This window comes from Nelusetta ayraudi, unplaced genomic scaffold (assembly GCF_046127955.1).
Source record: "Nelusetta ayraudi isolate G7.1 ecotype Tasmania unplaced genomic scaffold, CSIRO-AGI_Nayr_v1 ptg000052l, whole genome shotgun sequence".
In the NCBI taxonomy this organism is placed as follows: domain Eukaryota; kingdom Metazoa; phylum Chordata; class Actinopteri; order Tetraodontiformes; family Monacanthidae; genus Nelusetta; species Nelusetta ayraudi.
The window spans coordinates 7,156,941-7,176,010 of NW_027466102.1; the positions used below are offsets into that span (position 1 = coordinate 7,156,941).

The 19,070-nt window shown below is 41.8% G+C and overlaps 3 protein-coding genes and 5 non-coding genes across 9 annotated transcripts; 2 read left to right on the plus strand and 6 right to left on the minus strand.

Annotated features, from left to right (window-relative positions):
* Positions 1 to 443: 443 nt before the first annotated feature.
* trnaa-agc (transfer RNA alanine (anticodon AGC)) lies at positions 444 to 516 on the minus strand. The gene has a single exon. It is a non-coding gene; the product is annotated as a tRNA-Ala (tRNA).
* Positions 517 to 976: 460 nt separating this feature from the next.
* On the minus strand, positions 977 to 1,049 carry trnaa-agc (transfer RNA alanine (anticodon AGC)). Its single transcript has one exon. It is a non-coding gene; the product is annotated as a tRNA-Ala (tRNA).
* A 507-nt stretch (positions 1,050 to 1,556) lies between these two features.
* trnaa-agc (transfer RNA alanine (anticodon AGC)) lies at positions 1,557 to 1,629 on the minus strand. Its single transcript has one exon. It is a non-coding gene; the product is annotated as a tRNA-Ala (tRNA).
* Positions 1,630 to 2,951: 1,322 nt separating this feature from the next.
* Positions 2,952 to 3,024, minus strand: trnaa-agc (transfer RNA alanine (anticodon AGC)). The gene has a single exon. It is a non-coding gene; the product is annotated as a tRNA-Ala (tRNA).
* Positions 3,025 to 3,680: 656 nt separating this feature from the next.
* On the plus strand, positions 3,681 to 3,753 carry trnaa-agc (transfer RNA alanine (anticodon AGC)). The gene has a single exon. It is a non-coding gene; the product is annotated as a tRNA-Ala (tRNA).
* A 717-nt stretch (positions 3,754 to 4,470) lies between these two features.
* On the plus strand, positions 4,471 to 6,000 carry LOC142896087 (uncharacterized protein C14orf93-like). The gene is made up of 5 exons (XM_076037566.1): positions 4,471 to 4,785; positions 5,023 to 5,084; positions 5,194 to 5,285; positions 5,438 to 5,550; positions 5,650 to 6,000. Exons 1-5 carry the CDS (start codon positions 4,477 to 4,479, stop codon positions 5,899 to 5,901), a joined length of 828 nt encoding a protein of 275 aa, XP_075893681.1. The 5' UTR covers positions 4,471 to 4,476; the 3' UTR covers positions 5,902 to 6,000.
* Positions 6,001 to 6,402: 402 nt separating this feature from the next.
* On the minus strand, positions 6,403 to 14,258 carry brox (BRO1 domain and CAAX motif containing). Its single transcript, XM_076037565.1, has 13 exons — positions 14,103 to 14,258; positions 13,508 to 13,609; positions 13,172 to 13,278; positions 12,803 to 12,899; positions 12,535 to 12,630; positions 12,330 to 12,402; positions 10,783 to 10,888; positions 10,415 to 10,504; positions 9,157 to 9,242; positions 8,919 to 9,000; positions 8,488 to 8,638; positions 8,142 to 8,301; positions 6,403 to 7,946 (listed from the first exon to the last, which is right to left on the minus strand). Exons 2-13 carry the CDS (start codon positions 13,606 to 13,608, stop codon positions 7,863 to 7,865), a joined length of 1,233 nt encoding a protein of 410 aa, XP_075893680.1. The 5' UTR covers position 13,609; positions 14,103 to 14,258; the 3' UTR covers positions 6,403 to 7,862.
* A 769-nt stretch (positions 14,259 to 15,027) lies between these two features.
* LOC142896118 (alpha-1,6-mannosyl-glycoprotein 2-beta-N-acetylglucosaminyltransferase) lies at positions 15,028 to 18,342 on the minus strand. 2 transcript variants are annotated; one of them, XM_076037611.1, is made up of 2 exons: positions 18,159 to 18,342; positions 15,028 to 17,594 (listed from the first exon to the last, which is right to left on the minus strand). In XM_076037611.1, the coding sequence occupies exon 2, from the start codon at positions 17,538 to 17,540 to the stop codon at positions 16,293 to 16,295; it is 1,248 nt and encodes a 415-aa protein (XP_075893726.1). In that variant the 5' UTR covers positions 17,541 to 17,594; positions 18,159 to 18,342; the 3' UTR covers positions 15,028 to 16,292. The 2 variants fall into 2 exon arrangements, with proteins under 2 accessions (XP_075893726.1, XP_075893725.1); XM_076037610.1 differs by lacking the exon at positions 18,159 to 18,342 and adding an exon at positions 17,913 to 18,035.
* Between the last annotated feature and the right edge of the window lie 728 nt (positions 18,343 to 19,070).

Genomic DNA, 19,070 nt, shown 5'->3' on the forward strand with positions numbered 1-19,070 from the left:
ACTTGTTCTGGCCCTACTAATGTATACATGGATATGTTTTGTTATTAATGTTGTTTGGAAATTTTACTTACTCAGCTGAACTAGAATTTCCAGTAATGTACAACTCTACGTATTTTTGGTGGAGTTTATTTTGGACATTTGCACTTTAAAATTAACACAAAATAAGAAAAGCCTGATCCCTTTACTTTTGTTTTCTTCATCTTGTGACTATACTGAATTGACTAGACAGGGTCATAGCCATGTTTTTTCCGTGTTTATTATGCCTTATGTTTTTCTGTGAGAAATGTCTCTGTTTCTAATGGTTTTTTTTTATTATCATTAATATTTCCAAAAATTTCTTTGGAGATCCCGGACGTTTTGTCAAATTGGTAAATGAGTCATTGGTTATAATTCCAAATACTTTGGAATGAACAAGAATCAACTGAACTGAACATCAGAATCTGTGGAGGATGCGGGCATTGATCCCGCTACCTCTCGCATGCTAAGCGAGCGCTCTACCATTTGAGCTAATCCCCCAATTATTTGGCAGTTGTGAAGTCATGTCAAAGTGAAGTAGTGGTGAGAGGAGGGGGTGCAGTGCCTACAGACTTCAGGACCATAGATTTAAGATCCACTGTTTTAATACCTTGTGTTTATATGTATGTGTTGCAGTTTTTTGTTTTTCAATGCTCCACAGTAATGATGGCAACCTTCAAACTTGTTTTGTGGTAGTCAGGTTGTTTGTTTTTTTTATGTTTTAAAACAACCTACATCTCAAGTTCCATAATTAGTATTAACAAACATGGCTATATTTGACCAACAAAAAATATTACAACACGTTGGCACTGGTTTTCGTAAATAAGCTTTTTGAAAAAACAAAACTTTAGAGCACTCCCTTCTCTTGCTTGTTAAGCAAGTAACCTGTGTTGCGACCTTCAACCACTTTGGTACGGTCTTTTAAAATGAATACCTTGAAATTTAAAAGTAAAAGAGTATTTGGAGGATGCGGGCATCGATCCCGCTACCTCTCGCATGCTAAGCGAGCGCTCTACCATTTGAGCTAATCCCCCAGTTACTACTGTGACGTCATGATACATCCCAGGAATCATCAGAGGAGATTTGTGCGTCTGTAGACTTGTTCTGGCCCGACTAATGTATGTATGAATATGTTTTGTTATTAATGTTGTTGGGAAATTTTACTTACTCAGCGGACCTAGAATTTCCGGAAATGTACTACTTAATTTCTACGTATTTTTGGTGGAGTTTATTTTGTATATTTGCACTTTAAAATTAACACAAAATAAGAAAAGCCTGATCCTTTTATTTTTGTTTTGTTCATTTTGTTTTTTTATTCCAGTATGAATATTGTGACTATACAGGATTGATTTGACTGGGTCATAGCCATGTTTTTTCTGTCTTTATTATGCCTTATGTTTTTCTGTTAGAAATGTCTGCGTTTCTAACATTTCCGAAAACTTGTTTGGAGACACCAGCCGTTTTGTCAAATAGGTATTTAGGTAATAATTCCAATAATTTTGGAATGAACAACAATTGACAGAACTGAACATCAGTATCTGTGGAGGATGCGGGCATCGATCCCGCTACCTCTCGCATGCTAAGCGAGCACTCTACCATTTGAGCTAATCCCCCGGTTACTTTGGGTTTGTGAAGTAGTGGTGAGAGGATGGGGTCCAGTGCCTACAGACTTAAGGTCCATAGATTTAAGATCCGCTGTTTTAATACCGTGTGTTAATATGTATGTGTTGCATTTTTTTTGTTTTTCTGTGCTCCACAGTAATGATGGCAACCTTTAAACTTGGTTTGTGGTAGTCAGATTGTTTTTTTTTTATGTTTTAAAACAACCTACATTTCAAGTTCCATAATTAGTATAAACATACATGGCTATATTTGACCAAATAAAAATATTACAACACGTAAATAAGATTTTCGAAAAAACAAAAACAAAAACAAAACTTTAGAGCACAACCTTCTCTTGCTTGTTAGGCAAGTTTACTGTGTTGCGACCTTCAACCACTTTGGTACGGTGTCTTAAAATGAATACCTTGAAATTTAAAAGTAAAAGTGTCTTTGGAGGATGCGGGCATCGATCCCGCTACCTCTCACATGCTAAGCGAGCGCTCTACCATTTGAGCGAATCCCACAGTCACTTCGTAATTGTGACGTCATGTCAAAGTGAAGTAGTGGTGAGGGGAGGGGGTACAGCGTAACTGTGACGTCATGATACATCCATGATACATCCATGGGTGGTTTGTGCGCTTGTTATTGACTGTGCGTCTATGTCACTGTATTGTCCTATTGAGTTGAGTTTATATGAGTTTAACTTTAATGTCCACAAGGTAAATTTGTTTTGGGCATGATATACCGGCATAGTGTATAAAAACACATTGAAACCGTAAGACATCAGACACGACACCAATAAGACGTGACAGAAGCGGATGCGAGCTCCCACCTTTTTTTCTTCTTCTGTTGACCGTGTATCTGGGATTTTTCTGTGTTAATTTCATCCGGGTGCTTTTATAGATATTCTAGTGTCAATAGGGAGTTGATGAAAATGAGTTGCTTACAGACACAAAAATAGCTCACCCAGAAAGAATGATGATTGCTGTGTGTAGAGCGACTATCCAAAGGACGGTGGGGGGGGGGGTCGGGGGGGGGATATAGTCGCAGAGAGGCTAAGTAAGGGGGAAAAATACCTGCCGGACGCGCTGATACACGAAGTCACAGCTCTGGAAACAAGTTGCCATGTAGATTTATTGCATGGTGTTTGAGTGACACAAAATGCAGTTCAAAACAAAAATAAGGCCAAGCAAAGGAAAGCGGTCAGACTTCAGAATGTTGTTGTCTAATGAAATTCAACTTTTAGTCAACAACAGAAGCACCACTCTTACCTCGAAGTGATTATTCAAAATCTGCAGTAATGCAGTTTAAAAAAAAAAAAAAAAAAAAAAGTATGGAGGATGCGGGCATCGATCCCGCTACCTCTCGCATGCTAAGCGAGCGCTCTACCATTTGAGCTAATCCCCCGCTGGTACTCCTTTGGCAGTAGACAAGAGTTATATCGATTGCCCAATTCTCAAAGAGCTCCTTACAACACCCCCTGTTGAATTCATAGTCCGAAGATTCGGGGGGAAATATACGTAAATCTGTTGATTTTTCTTCTGAAATCCCACGCAAAGTATTAACGTAGGCACACGTTCAGAACTAAATATTTACAAGGCCTAGTTTTCCAAGGCGCTCTCTCGTCTATCCAACCACTTGTTTGTTTGTCTTATGCTTGTCATTTAGTTTATAATGTGCAACAGACGTATTGCTGACGTTACGAAGTTATACAACGAGCCGATTCTTCGTAAGCACTTATCGCCATACCATTCTACACTGAGGACGCCCGATCTCGTCGGACCTCGTAACCTAAGCCTAAGCAGCTAAGCAATTCAAAGGGGTTCAGTGGTTCAGTTCAGTGAGTCAGTCGAGTCGAAGGGTAAAATAAACACTCTGCGGAACCCTCTGTGAAGCGGCTACCCAAAACCCCCTCTTCATTGTTCTCCAATTCAAAGTTCAAGTAAGCACACAGATGTGGGCTTTTAATTTCAAATGTGAATACATTTTCATTGATACTTTTGTCGACACGTCAACAACATGACAGAGTACTTGAAGCAAGCAGGATCCCGAATGCATTCAGTGGGGGATTAGCTCAAATGGTAGAGCGCTCGCTTAGCATGCGAGAGGTAGCGGGATCGATGCCCGCATCCTCCAAATGTTTATTTTACTTTAGTTGTTATTCCTATATACATTTGAGTCATGCTGGGATTTTCATGACTGAGCCGTCCCTCAATTTCACAAAGCGGTGTCAGGCCGCGTCACCAAAATAGCGTTTTACACATGTGCTCCGTGAAATGCACAGGTTCAATTTGTTCCATTTTGTCGGAGCAATGACATTTATCATTAGCTATAAAAAAGTAAGAAAAGTAACAAAGCGCTTTTACCATCAACGGTAAAATGAACGAACGAATGAACGAATTATCTATGCATATGCATAAACACACTTGTCTTATTCGAACAATTTATAATTATGAATGTGTTTAAGAAACACTGCATGAAAAGGGTTGTATCTGGAAATATCCGGGGCACAGTAAATTTCAGGCAAACCGGCTGTTTCCCGGAGGTATTCAGATGTGTGCAGCAGCAATGTGTTATGCGGACCCTGCAAATGCCTGAATACAGCAGGTTTTCAGGAATCTGCCAGACTAAAGTCGTTAGCTGGTGGCTTGGCCTTTCAAATGCAAATAATATGGATGGGGCTGAGTATTGAAGCCTGCCCCCCCCCCTTCCCATCATTTACACATTCCGCATGCAGTGTGACCTGCTATTCTTCTACTTCACGGTTCAGTGGGGACACGTGACTGTAAACAACCAATGGGAGCGTTTCGTCTGACGTCACGGTAGTCCACTGTATTTGTTGCTCATTTCTCGCTGAGGATGTCCCGCAAACGAAGCCTGTATTTCTGCGGAAAGCCGAATTGGAAGAATAGTCCAGCAGCAACACCGCGGAGTCAGGAGAGTTTGGAACCATTTCCACGCGCCTCTCCTGCGCCCTTCGCGGAGATGCCCGGTCCCAAAGCAGTGAAAGACTTATCCAGAAAGTTGGACGCGTTCATGGATACTGTAAATAAGCGGCTGGACAGGATGGAGTCGATGCTTTGCGAGGTCAGAGAGGAACTCAGGGTCGCCAGAGTAAAGGAGCCGGCATCGAAGAAGCTAAAACGAGCGGGAAACTGTTCTGCTTCAGTAAGTTTGTTTTTGTTGCCAGGTGTGTGTGTGTGTGTGTGTGTGTGTGTGTGTGTGTGTGTGTGTGTGTGTGTGTGTGTGTGTGTGTGTGTGTGTGTGTGTTATATCTATATATATGATTACTGATATATTTTACACTTTTACGTTGCTGCCTATGGAATGGACCGATTATTAGGCTACTTTATCCCATGTGATTGTGAATTTAACCATTATACTTTCCCCCCCTTCTTTATACAGGAAGCTGTGCGAAGGTTGCACAATGGCGAAAACAACACGCACAGGTATGACCCAAAGACAAGGTAAGATAACGTTTTTGTTGGTGGCAATATTATTTCATCTGTAATTCTATCCTGTGCCTGTCTCCAGGCCATTATACCCTCCTAACACCTGGCTTCCTTTGTTCCACAGTGTATCTTCCCCCCACAACCAGGGGGTGACAACACATCTTATGAGGGAAGTTTCCTTGGTTCTGCCGGATGTGGAGCCTGAAGTCACAATGGGTGAGTCACAATGTCCCATGCCTCTAAACATAAAATAAACAGAGACTTAAAATCAGTTTCGTTTATCAAAACATCTTTCTCTCTTATCTCTCACACTGCTCTCCTGTGTATGCTGAGTTTGATGATAAATGAAACCCATGTCTTGTCTCTAGCATCCTGCAAGACGTACTTCGAGACGATTCGGAAGAGTTACAGGATGGACCAGGATCTTCAGAAGAAAGAGGAGAGCAGGATTGCTGCACGCATGAGGCAAAGGAAGAGAAGAGTAAGTGAGACCATATTTCCCCATGTAGTAACATGGGGAAATGACTTAATTAAGAGTAACTTCAGTGGTCGAACTCCTGTTTTCCCTGTGCTTATGCAGCTGTACAACGCGAGAGCTGGTGTCCTCCAAACTGGGGAAGAGGCCTTGTGGGGGACCGCAACAGTGGACCTCATGTCCGAAGAGGAGGACTCCATCGTGGATGGAAGGCCAGTGTGGGTTGTCCGGCCTCCACCCCGCAGTGCAGAGTTGTCGACACTGTGTGGTGTGCTCCAGCAGAGGCTGGACACGGACCAGAAATATGTCCTAACTCACCGTCAGAGACTTGCTTCACTTGAGGCCATAGACCACTAGTGTCTTTAAACGGCACATAAAGCAGCAGTGCTCATATTTGGTATATTGTATATTCTGTTTTCTGTATTGCACTATTGTCCTTCGGAAAAGCATTTGTGTAATTCATCTTTGGGTGACATATATGTACATTATACATATGATAATATACTAATAATAATCAAAAATAAAAGTAAAAGTATAAATTATTGGACCAATGGGAAGGGGTTTTATAGGAGGGGCAAGACATTCTGTGCCACCTATCCAGACTGTTGACCAAGGTGTGAAATGCAAATATTCCCTGGCAAGCACCCAGGGGATTATTCACCATGGCAACCGGGTGTGAAATGCAAATAGCTGTGGCCTCCCCCAAACCTGGTACGTATCCAGGAGTATTCCGGTCCATGTAACAACGACATACTCCTGGATACTCCTGAATATCTGGGCTGTATCCAGGAGTTTACAGGAATATTCGGGCCCGGATACATGGCTTTTCATGCAGTGAAAGGCAATGAAATAACAAAATTTGCTTATGGATAATTTATTAGTGTCGAGTACATTTCATGAGAAGGGCACAACCAAAAGACCAATGTGAGAGACAGAAGTGTACTTTTGTTCTGTCAATCCAATATACCCTTTATAATGTAGTTGTATTGACAGGACACATTAACATTATTGTACTGCATTTGTAAGCAGCTTCCTAGTCAGGGTTATAAGGTTATACGACAGTTCATCCAAATTTCAAGCCCTGCACGACGGAATGTAAAATGCAAAGTTTATGGCGCTACAGTAAACATTAGGAGTGAGATTTTCTTGCATTTTAGTTTATTAGTAGACTTTGTAGATATATTTTGGAAAACATTTTGAACAGGGGTAGATGGAAAAATATGAGCAGATACAGAGGCTCAGCAAACAAGGATTTACTGATGCTAATGTCCTGGCCTTTGCCTCAAGGGAGGAGGATAACACCGACTTGATGTACAACGGCAGCCTTTGCGGCAGCACTCTGACTGTATCATTTGTGTATCCAATAAACCACATAATATCGGTAAAGCGAGGTTAAATCTTGGGTAAAAGAGAAATAAATTAAGTGCGACCACTATCATGGATATCATAAAAACACCAAGTATACGCAGCCTCATTGGGTAATTAAGTGTTTTTCATTAAATGAAAGTAACACGATAGCTACATACTGTCATATACAAAAGAACTACAGCTGATTGATGTGATCTAAATAAAATATTGATCGTAAACTGCAACAACTGAAACGGGTCAAAAGACACAAACAGATCCACAAGGAGTCCTCATCATTTTTCTATTCGCACTCAGTTCTGCTAATGACAGTGATTTGTGTGATGCAACATGGACAAATCCACGCAAATGGAGGCTAACCATTTCAAAAAAAATTGAGACTATATCGACGAATTTCAGAAAATAATTTCCTTTACTGACAAATCTAAAAAAAAAAAAAGGGTATCAATTTAACTCATATCCCAGAATTTTGTAAACACGATTTCAATTGTCCCATTATTAACGAATCAATTATTAGACCAAAGCTAAGGCAATAGCATGCATGCATACACTGGAGCCAAAGGCACATAAACAGAATTTCTTCTCATCCTTCCCAAGAAGGATTTCCAATGGAGTGGCTTATACACACAAAGAACAAGTCTACCAGAAACCTTTGAGCAAGAACATGACAAGAACCTGAAAGACGTTGCCAGTTTTTAAATGAGACGCTTTGACTGGATGGGGGTAAGCTCCGTGAGAGGACTTTTGCTTTGATACCCAAACACAATACGAATGTCTCGGCGTGGATGTATGATGTTGATTGTGTTGATTTTTTTTTTCTCTCTTTTTTTTTATTTTTTTTGAAAGAAAAAGACAATACTCCTGCGGAGGTTTATATGAAAAGACACAGAGAATCCATCCTTATAGTAGATGCTTCTGAAGCAAAAGGTGAAATAGAGGAAAACGTTGAGGGTTTAGGAGACGACACATCCCGTGTCTTTCTGAGGCTTCAAATCGGGCTCCTTCACTGGCTTCACCTCCTCCTCCTTGGGTTTGGTCTAAAAATTAAAGTTGTGAAACAGTCGCAAATATTAATGAACGCGGGGGGTAGGCAGTAAATGTTGCCGACACCCTCCTCACACACACACATATATATTGACCATCAAACCAAGAATAGAGACGCCAAGAGTAGAGACACCGCCACACACAGTAGTCAATTTCACACTGCCCAACCTGGGCACGAAACGCAGTACCTTCTCATTTTTGGCTCCCTTCGTCAGGTCAAAAGTGGCGTAGACTTCAGGGGAACACTGCTCACTGAGGGGGGGCAGCTCAAAGGTCACCGGCTCAGCCAAGCCGTAACTCGCCTTCAACTCGAGCTGCGGCGGCTCTGCGGGAATCTTGTGGAAGTATCTGCACAAATGTGCCAAAAGTCACGGAAAGAGGGGAAACGTCAGCCTCTCCTCAAATGAGTTTACGCAATGTAAATTTCCAAGAGACATATGTAGACGTACACCAATAGGTATTTTTCTCTTTTGAAATCTGTGGCGTGTGATTTTGCGTTTACTTCTGTGCAAGTCAGTGGGCTGTGAAACTCACATGAAGCCATTTTCATGCTGGCACTTTTCAAGGGTGTTTTTAATGAGGCCACCCAGTTTGATGAAGAACAGCTGCTCCGATGGCTTGGCCGTAGTCCCTGGGCCTTTGGTTTGGCGATACTCCTTACACAGCTCCTCAGCGCGGGAGTAGCCTGAACAATACACAAGTCCCGATTATTGTCAATAAATATTTGCCAGATCGCGCCGAGAGTCAGTCTCGGCGCAATGCAGCACATCACATGTCCAAAAACTTTTGTCCAACTCCGTAGCGCAACGACAGTCATCAATGGGGCAAAAATAAAAAATAAATAAATAAAAAATTGGGAGTCCTGCCAAGTCGTCCGAGATTATTATTATTATTATTGTTATACAGGCCCACAATGTCAAGTTAATTTTAAATATACTTTTTAGAACCAATGCAGACATACGTACACTTCTGTGCCTCTTGGAGGGATCTTATGGCTTCGCCACACTTGTCACTTGCCAGCAGCGTTTGCCCATGGTAGCAGTATGCCTGCAAAACACAGAGCAGCCACGTGGGTGGGGGTGGGGTTGGGGGTGGGGGGGCTTCATCGTTTTGAAGTGTGTCTGGTGTGTGTCTCGCGAGTGTGGAGCCTTCGTTATTCAAACAAGTGTGCTGTGACCTGCATAACAGCGCGTGTGTACTTACATAAGCCATGTAAAAGTGCAGTTTAAGCTGTAGGTACTTCCTCCACTTGCTACTGCACTCTGGTCCCAGAGTGTTTAATGTGTGGTCTGTAAAGAGAAAACATTGCCCTTAGATAGTGTTTGTCCAGAAGACGATTACTGATAAATGAGAACCTAACGGAGTGAGCAAGCAAGTGGACTAGCTGAGTCAAGGTAAAAGTATGCATGTAAATGTACCCGAAGACCAGCACATCAAATAACTGAACTCAAAAGTCCAGTGTGTAAAATACTGAAGAAAGTTTGATACTTAAAGGTCAAATGTGTGTAATAGAATAAGAAACAGCATCATCAAGTGGTGAAGTTTTAGATTGCAGTGTCTTTCACTCTATCTCCCCCTCCCCCAAGCATGCCAGCGAACTACGGTGGCCTGCACACCCAAATCTGGATACCTTGTCCACCTTCTTCTTCGTTGGTTTATTTGAGGACGCAAGCGTTCAGTCTAATTATGAAACATGCCATCAGGTGGACTGGATTGTCCACACCAGGCTTCCTTAGAAATATGGCAAAGTAAGATGGCAGCTAATGCTATGGTCAGATTGCAGGCGAAACTGATTCAAGTCAGATGATTCCTGATTCCTTATCAAATCAGTTTCTCAAGAGGTTCTCCTCTGTCCAGGGACTGCTGTTCTCTACTCATTCTGCCTGCTCCTTTACGTTCCAGCTCCGCACCTGGAATGGCGCTCTCTGGTCTGGCGCATTTGGTCTCACGTCGCGTAGAGTGACGTCACAGACAGTCAAAACCGATCGGTGTGCTTGGAGCTGTTCACACTGAGACGCATCTGTCCAAGTGCGATTTGAATCTACCTCCAGATTAGTTTCAATTGGTTTCAATCCATTTTGCAAAAATCGGATTTCATGTCATTTGTGACTGTTCAGACTACAAAAGAGCCATCTGGTTTCAATCTGGATTAGCTAAAAATCGGATTTTGGCTGGCAGTCAGAACGCAGCTTAACTGGGAGCAAGATCCTTGATCTATGTATCTATAAATAAGAACCGTTTTAAGGGTAGGAAAACCAAATAACTTTTGTACTGTGAGTATAGACTTTTAGTCATGTATTTATAGGCAGTATGTTAAGCTTTTATGAATACAAAAATCATGATTCTGGCCAAATACTACACCTTAAGAACATTGTGTGATAACACCAAGACGCCCCTGGTAATTACGACACCTGTGCGATGGTGAAAGAACTTCACAGACATTGGCATTAAAAGTACTGACCAGCTCTCTGATAGTAGTTTGCCGTCTCAAACGCCAGAGCTGCGATCAGCGTGGCGTTGTGCTTCAGCTCAATGGCTCTGGCGATTGTCACTGCAGAAAACACAGAAACACATCAAGGTGAGGTAATAATCTCAACGGCACTGAAGCGACCGTCACTGAGGTTAACTTGCGCTTTCAATACAGACAATTTAGGATTTGCAAATTTCAACTTAAAATTGCTTAAAAAAAACAAACAAAAAAAAAAAACAATATGAAGACAACCAGTTCTCTGTGACTCATCCAAATGCAATCTGCTTATTAAAAAAAACAAAAAAAAAAAACGGAAAGAAATACAGTTAGGTAGGTGTAGATGGCCGTAGGTCGCTAACCTTCCTGCGCCTCGGCTTGGCACTGGATGATGTACGCATCGATCACCCGCTGCTCCAGGTCTTGGCCCTTCTCCGGTGGAGTGATGAGGCGAGGAATGTGGACCTCCTGAGACAACAAACAACACGGGTCAACATTAGACCGGCTTTAACGAGTGAGATGAGGGCTTTCATTGCACCAAAACACCCACTACCATGTGAATTATATACATATCCTATATTATACTATATTATTTTATACATATATAAACGTTATATTATATGTTTGATTTATATATTACACAGATTACATTTCAAAATCAGGTCACTGACAATACTATATTGATTATGAAGTTTAGAATACTATACTGCACTATTGCACCATTATTATTATTATTACCACTACTACTATTATTATTTCACTGATGTTATCATTACTATTGTTGTTGATATTATTATATATTTTTTGCATTCCATTGTTTGTAACTAATCATTTTATATTATATTACATTATATTATACAGTATAGTAGTGCACAACACGTCAAATACAGTGATCAGTAAATGAAAAAAAAACAAAACTTTTTAACTTTTTTTCCATCTTTGTAAAACTGATATTTAACTGCCACATGCCACTTCTGTTCTTTTTTTTTTACACTTTCTTCATTCCTCCTAATGCACAATCACGCCAGGTTTCGGCAATAACATTTCACTGCCATGTAAAATGACATGCGACAAACAAAATCTTCTGTATCTTTGAAAGTGCAGATATTGCTCGCACCAGCTTCTGAGGTTTCCCGTCAGCGGCTTTGCAGTTTAAAATAGTGACTTCCTATCACTTCAAACCCAACTTGGCCAAACGCAGGCCTCGCGGCTTCAAAATGTGGGTTCAATTCCTTTTCATCTGAATGTTGTAGCATCTAAGCACCGATCGAATGAAAAAAAAAAAAAGCATTAGGACCAAAGTACTGGAAACTGAATGAGTTCTTGTGACCAATGGCGACACTGTCCAGTCATGTGACAAGGAAGCAGAATTCTTATATGATCTCCACCTACTCTTTATTTTTTTATACAGACATCACATTAACTACACATTAAGACACATATGGCGTCAGACTGTGTAATTGGTGATGTGATTGGTGATAACGCACAGTAGAGAAAAAAGTTTTCAGGCACCCTTGAAATTTTAGTCAATTGTAATTACTGTCATCAAATAATTTCCAGATCACTTTTTTTGTGTGTTCCAAAAGGTTTGGCAGCATCAATGGCACACAAACAAATGGAAATTATTAATTTGTTTGTTGTTGATAAGTAAAAATAACAATAACAACATTTTTGTGGATCTTGTACTTTGAATGTGTTGCACGTGCACGTCGTCTTTCTGAACATGCACACGTGCAGCATGTGGGTAAACGTTGGTGACTGCACCAAAATAAACTGCACTTTGCTGCTGAAGACGGATTCCTAGAGCAATACAGTACATTACACACGACACAGTAGGGGTCCAAAAGCTTTTCTTCCACCACTTTACATTACACATAGGGGGAGTACGGCTGGTGCAAAGCTATCTCACCTTGAGGCATTTGAAGATACCTGCAGCCACTTTCAGGCTCCGGTGAACATCTTTTGCTTCAGCCTCTGAAACGCTGCACGAGACAAGCAAACGCGGCAGAATTAAAATTTAAGTGAAGCGACAGAATGAAGCACAGCGGCTCTAGCCTGGATAGATGAATGAATAACTGCTTTTTACATTCGCAAAAGGGACATGGAGCACATACTTTTCTTTTCCTGCCATTCTTGAGGCAAACTTGGTGTACCACACGGCGACATTGAACGCCATGGAGACCAGTTCAAAGATTGCGTCCTGCTGGGCACTGGGAGGAGAGCAAACAGGGATGGTGAACGAGGGATGAAGAGGTTCGGAATTTTGGACGTACGACCTAATTTTCAAGCTAGCCAGTGTGCTATTCATCACTTTACTTTGCTACTGTTAACAGCGTAAAAGAGGAGCTGCAGCCTTCTACCAACTACAAGGGGAGGTTTTACCTTGCTGTGTTTCCTTGTAAAGTATCAGTCCACTTGAAGTTTTGGATAAACCTCATCTTGTTATCTTTTGTGGTTCCATCCAAGGGTAAGATAAATCCTATCGCATGAACCATTGTTTGAAAAAAAAAAAAAAAAACCCGAAGCAGTTTGTTGGTTAGTTGCAAACTTAAAATACACTGTTAGAAGGCAGAAAAAGAGACACAATTTCTGTAAGGACGAACTGAGATGTAATGCACACATAATTTATCGTACAGTTCACAGTGCAACAAGATGAAACGCACAAAAGATACACACAAGATAGTTTGTTTTTTTTGACAACAAAGTTTAAAAATCTTTGCTACATCTTATATCCAACATTATCTACCATACCTTGCAGTAGGGACAAATATGCATCTGTAGCATTTTTCATCATCTCAGGGTTGCAGGTGACATCGGTGAACATCTCCAGCAGCCTCGCCCTCGTTGTCCGCAGGTCACTGAGTTTCGTAAACGCACAAAACGGGTGAATTGTGGACAAACGAATGCAACAACGCTAAATCTTCTCAAAGGCTTTGCCTGCGCCTCTGGCAGGAGTGAGTGTGATCTGAGAGAGCAATTGCATGCAGCGGTGAAACATCTATACTGTATGTAGCTATAGGAAACATAAACAAAGCACTAGTGGTTGGTCACAGAGAAATCTGAACAGGAAGTGGAGGAGTGACATACTTGCATATCTTATTGGCCGCAGGGCTCCCAGCCACGCCATAGTAGTTAAAGGACACAGGCGCCGTTGCCTTCAGTGGGTTTCTGTGAAACCAATGTGCCATCCTGTGGACAAGGAGGAAGGAGGAATATCACCAGTGACAAGTTACTCAGAGTACATTGTGACATATATTAGGGTAAATGCGGCATGTTCGCCGTGGAAAGAGTGCCACCAAGATCCGCGTTGAGGATTTTCTGAGTGGGGGGGGGAAGCGACAGTTAGCTTTTGATGCTTCGTTTTGGTTGACGTCATTTTGCCAGTGTGGTAGCCTACAACTCACCTATGGCGGCGTGAACTCTCCCACAGAAATGCTGCTCTCTTACACAGCGGCAACGTCAACAGTTTGAAGTAGCTCGTATCGCTGGTTTTTGGGGTTTGATCCGCAATTTAACGCTGACAAGCCTCAATTACGTAAGCTATTGAGGAGCATCGGCTACTAGCTAACACTAGCCACATCTGAAGGCGTAAACATAATCAAAAGTGAGGCACAAGCGTCATTTTAAACAGGTTAGTATGTTCATTTACGTCGTTGGATACAGTTTGAGTGTTACGGTTTACCTGTCGTTTCAGCAGCGTCTCTGAGATTTTGTAGTGGTAGCGAAATCTTTGACACCACGGAACCTCGATACTTCCGGAAATAAAAACAATGTCAAAGTTGACCAATGAGAGCAAGCTATTCAGTCACATGACGCGCGGCTGGGGGAAAAAACAAAACGTCAGTCTCCCGGCCTCTCAGCTCTCAGCTGTTCAAAGAACCGTATCATAAAAGCCAAAACCGGTGTTCTGAGTTCTGTTGTCAACGTTGAATGGGCTCTATTTGTGATAGTTTTGGTTTCCTTTTTTAATCATCAGTTTGTATACAAATATGTTTTTCACATGCCAGTCGGGCATTTGTATATTTCATTTTCTGCTGTGTTTTTTTTTTTTTTTTTACTCCAATCTAAATTGAGAGTTTGTTAGTTTAAAGGGATTTTCAGTGAACTATATAACAACGTGCCCAAAGAAAACAATTTTTTTTTATTCCTTCCAAACAGTGCAAACATTGTGCAGAAAAAAAACATTTTGTAAATACACATACACCCAGCTGAACCCTTCTCAATACCCACATAATAGGGCACAGTTCAAAAAGGTACATTTTCTCAGTCTCAATTGTATCATTTGATTTTTTTTTTTGAGCATTCATATTGATAACAGATTTATACAATACACAGAAGCACTCAAATTTCCCACTCATCACGTCTAAACAGATTTCATTTTTACCCAGCAAAACAAAATGCTTCTAGTCAACATTCACGTCCCTTTTTTCCCAGCTTTTCCACAAAAAACATTCATGTTTCACACCGCTGAGAATAAGTAAAGCATGAAGAGTGAACATCCAGGAAACACTATTAATGATCTTCAAAAAAAAACAAAAAAAAAAACACAAAAAAGCAATACCCACACATTATTTCAGCCATTGCATAATTTAGAAACTTTGCATGTACTTTCTTAATAGAAGTCTTTATTGCTGGTGTGCATACTTTTGGTTTGGCCATAATTCATTTTTTTTCGAAAAAAAAAAGAAAGAAAAAAAGCTAGAAACTTGGAACATATAGATGCATTTTAAAGAATTCTCTCTCTCTATCTCTCTTAAAAATCTCTTTAAGTTGTTGATAGGAATGTTTTACTCACGGAAAATATTCCATGACATTGAGGTGGAGTTTACTGCATTTTTGATTGTCAGTCATCATAAGTCTCATCAATTTTAAAGGGAAAAAAGCCACTTGAGCTTTATTCAAGATCCTATCTACCGAATACACTAAGAAAAAAACTTGTCCCTTTTCTCTTCCAAAAATACAGATGCCAAATTACATTTGTTTACCCTCAAAATATAGTCTGGACAAAACGCAACTAAAATAAAAAAGAAGGGGCACAAACATTGATACACATTAGAACAGAGCTGCAAATTTAGAGAAAAAAATAACTCTTGAACAAGACTCTAGAAGGTCAGATATTACCAATCAGAAAACAAATAGATGCAAAAAAAAAAAAAAAAAAAAATCAATGTAAAGCAGCTTACATTCCAACCAGGTACTGATAAAATGGAGTATGAGAAAGATGTTTTTAACTCCAAAAGACTAAAGACCAGTTTCAGTAACAAATTCCAATATGTGCACATTGGTAAAAAAAAAAAATTAAGTAAACTTCAAAGACACCCTTGCACCTGATTGTCAAACATTAATTTGATTTACCTCAATGATGTAATTCACATGCTTAAAACCGTACCATAAAAAGCAAGAAAGGCACAAGTGATTTTATTTTATAAATATTCTTTCCACTCTAATTTCCACAGTCAATCATACGTATTGGCAAAGATAATTTCAAGCTGTTGTGCATATGTGCACACTTCAAATGTGCAGTAAATCTAATATAATGTTTTACCTTGCAAGACACTGCGAAATAAACATGGGGATATTTCGCCTCAACAGAAAACTAGCTTGCGTGCTCCATGCAGAGCATGGACATCAACTCAGGTCTTTGGCAAATGTTCAGCTATGGCAAGACAAAGGAATTAACAACAAAATGAAAATCTAGCCAAGCACTTTAAACTTAGCTTAAGCTTAAACCGTCTTGGAACACCTCACTGGAAAAACATTAATACAGCTGAAGCTAAAAACACAATATACTGAGGCACTTGGAAACCCTGAATGCGATTGTTCTTGAGTGGCACGTTTTGCAGAACACGGAAAAAATGTTTAATCCGAGTCGCTAGAGAACTTTGGCGTAGTTATTGCACAGCTTGTGGTCCCGTACGTCCCCCCACCCGCCATTCTTCGTGTGTTCCTCGTGCACGACCGCTTCCGTAGCAGTCAGAAGAAGAGACGATGGATACAGGCCGTGCTTGGCCATCTGAATGTCCAACATGACCTTCTCCAAGACCGTTTTCAGGTCGCACTTCCCTTTGTGATGGAGGCCACAATCTCCAGTGTGCAGGACCCTGGAGCCTTGTGCCACGAGGACTTTGAGGGGGCTCGGTATGCAGGTCCCTGAGATATGCTGCAGCGTCCAGTCCCAGTTGTAGTCATCGTAGGTGCAGAATTCATTGCTGCAGCCCATCAGCTTGTAGTACACCTCCTTGGAGATGGCCATACCTATGTTGTGTTTTGTGGACATCCACCCGGTGGTCATCACCTTGCCGGACAGATTGTTGAAGTCCCTCAGATCGTTGTGGTTACCCAGCGCGAGCATGTCACAGTCGGGACACTTTTGCTCTCTGAGCTCCAGCATCAGTTTGTAGAAAACTAAAAAGTCCGGAAGCACGTAGTTGTCCTCCTCGAGGAAGAGGACAAAGCCGCTGTAGCCTTGCATCGCTTGCACCCGCTCCCACACAAAGTGCATCTTCCACCACCAGTGGTGTTTGGTCTGAGCGATGAAGGCCTCCCTGTAGTGGCCGTAGGTATCTGGGTGTTCCGCATTGAGGCATTGCGTCTTGAGGGCATCGTTCTTGCTCATGTCTCGAGGACAGTCTCTGGGATCCTGGCCAGGAAACTCATTGGGATACAGCTGCGTGCTGAAGGGGAAATAGATCTGCAGCACTTTGCAAAAAGTTATCCCCTGCACTATGGCGTCTATTTCCTCCGAGAAGAAGTCGTGGCTGAATATGAGAAGGAAGCTGCTCACTTCGTCGGAGGACTCCAGCGACTTGATGAGCAGTTTGAGGTAATCGGCCCTGTCGTGGACCTGCACAACCAGCACCAACTGCGGCTCCTCGGGGTATTTGTCCGCATTGAGGACGCGCTGCTTCAGGTTGGCGGCGTAAATGGACTCGGTGAGCAGTGACAGCGAGGCAAAGTTCAACTTGGCCATGACAGAGTGCATGTTGCGGTCTGTAGCTCCACCCGTGTCACCACCGCTGGGGACAAGGAACACATGTGCTGAGAGGAGGAAGAGCAGCAACGCCGCGACGCCGACTGCCAGCAGCGTGAGGGAATTCTTCTGACGCAGCCGAATCCTCATGGTTGGTTATGAAGTGTCTGGTGTATTGTATGCCTGACTTCATTTACACACGGTCTGTGGGGGTAGAAACAGTAGGTCAATCTTAAAGGCAAGTATATATTGACCCCTCAAGAGTCAAGAGAGGGTAACCTGGGGAGGTCATGCACTTTTATGACCCCTGCCTTTTGTTATCATGGCAACATGGAAACAATTGCTGATCCCATCTCAGAGGTGCTACAGCCCAATTTGATCCCATGTCAGAGTGGTTTTATTACTTGAGCCGAATTGGTTGGTAAAGAATAAGCATTGTTTGTATATGAATGAGAGGGCCACCATACAGATGTCATACACTGGACATGAAGTGGCTGAAGCTGCAACTTTGGAGTTGCTCACCTTGGCTTGGAGAGCTCCCTCAGGTGGACCATGTACCTGATGGACACTAGACTTTTTCCTTGCAATAAATTATTCCTTCGCGATCAAGTCGGTTGAGATTCCTTCAACATATACACATCATCGCTGCACAAGAAAGTTTTTTCATTTGGAGAAGCGAGAAATTTTTTTTATAAAACCGCCAAAACTTAACTTAACTTAACTGTAACTTCACCTTATTGCGTATGGCTTTCATTTTAAACAGCTTACCTCCGTGCACGAAAACTCTCAAGGAAAAAAAAAATGAGATGACAAAGCGTCGGAGTGAGCTCTGGAAACCAGTTGTCAAACGTCTTTCACCGGAAAGTTCTACTCCGCCTTAGGTCCTTTTAAAAAAAAAAAAAAAAAAAAAAAAAAAAGTAGTTCCCCGCGCTCAAGTTCGGCCCACCTGCGCGGAGTAAAGTTGATCAAACCTGAGCCTCACTACCGCGGACGCACACGTTGGAGTGTTCTTTTAAGAAAAGACAAAACAAAACGCGGCGTTTCTTCATGGCACTCACCGCTTCGAGTTGGGCGCAATGTGTCACTTGAACACGCTCTCGGTCACACGCACTCTCACACCAGGAAGAGGATGACGGTGACGGCGATACCTCTCAGCTTCGACTTGTTGACTGCTGACGTGTACCATCCAGCCAACGAGGGTGAGTCTGAGCTCCAGCTCGACGAATCACCGTCCCACCTCCCGAGTTGTGTAACGTGAGAAGCGAGTTTGACAACGCTCGAGTTTGGGAGAGTTTGGAGAGTGAACTGTCTATGGTTTATGTAAGTTGTGAGCGTTTCGCTTGTCTCTGTATGTTTCCCCCCTGCGTAAGACAAAGTGAGTATCGCAACGACACCAAAGTGTGAAGTGTAGCAGGATTAGGCGGCAAAACGTTAGCCTTAAAATGTTGCCCTTGTCCTACTTGTTCTCGTCCAACTGGAAGAACAGGATTGGTTTCTGGAAAATTAGAAGTCTGCATGCTGTGACTGTGTGGATATGTAAATACATTAGGGGAAATAATGACCGATTGGGAGTGCAAAAAAGTGTCAAAGGTTGGCTACTTAAGTGAATTGTGCCAAATGGGATATTTACATGGCTGACAATGTTGAGATTTAATGGCGGTTAGAAGCACTGTATTGACT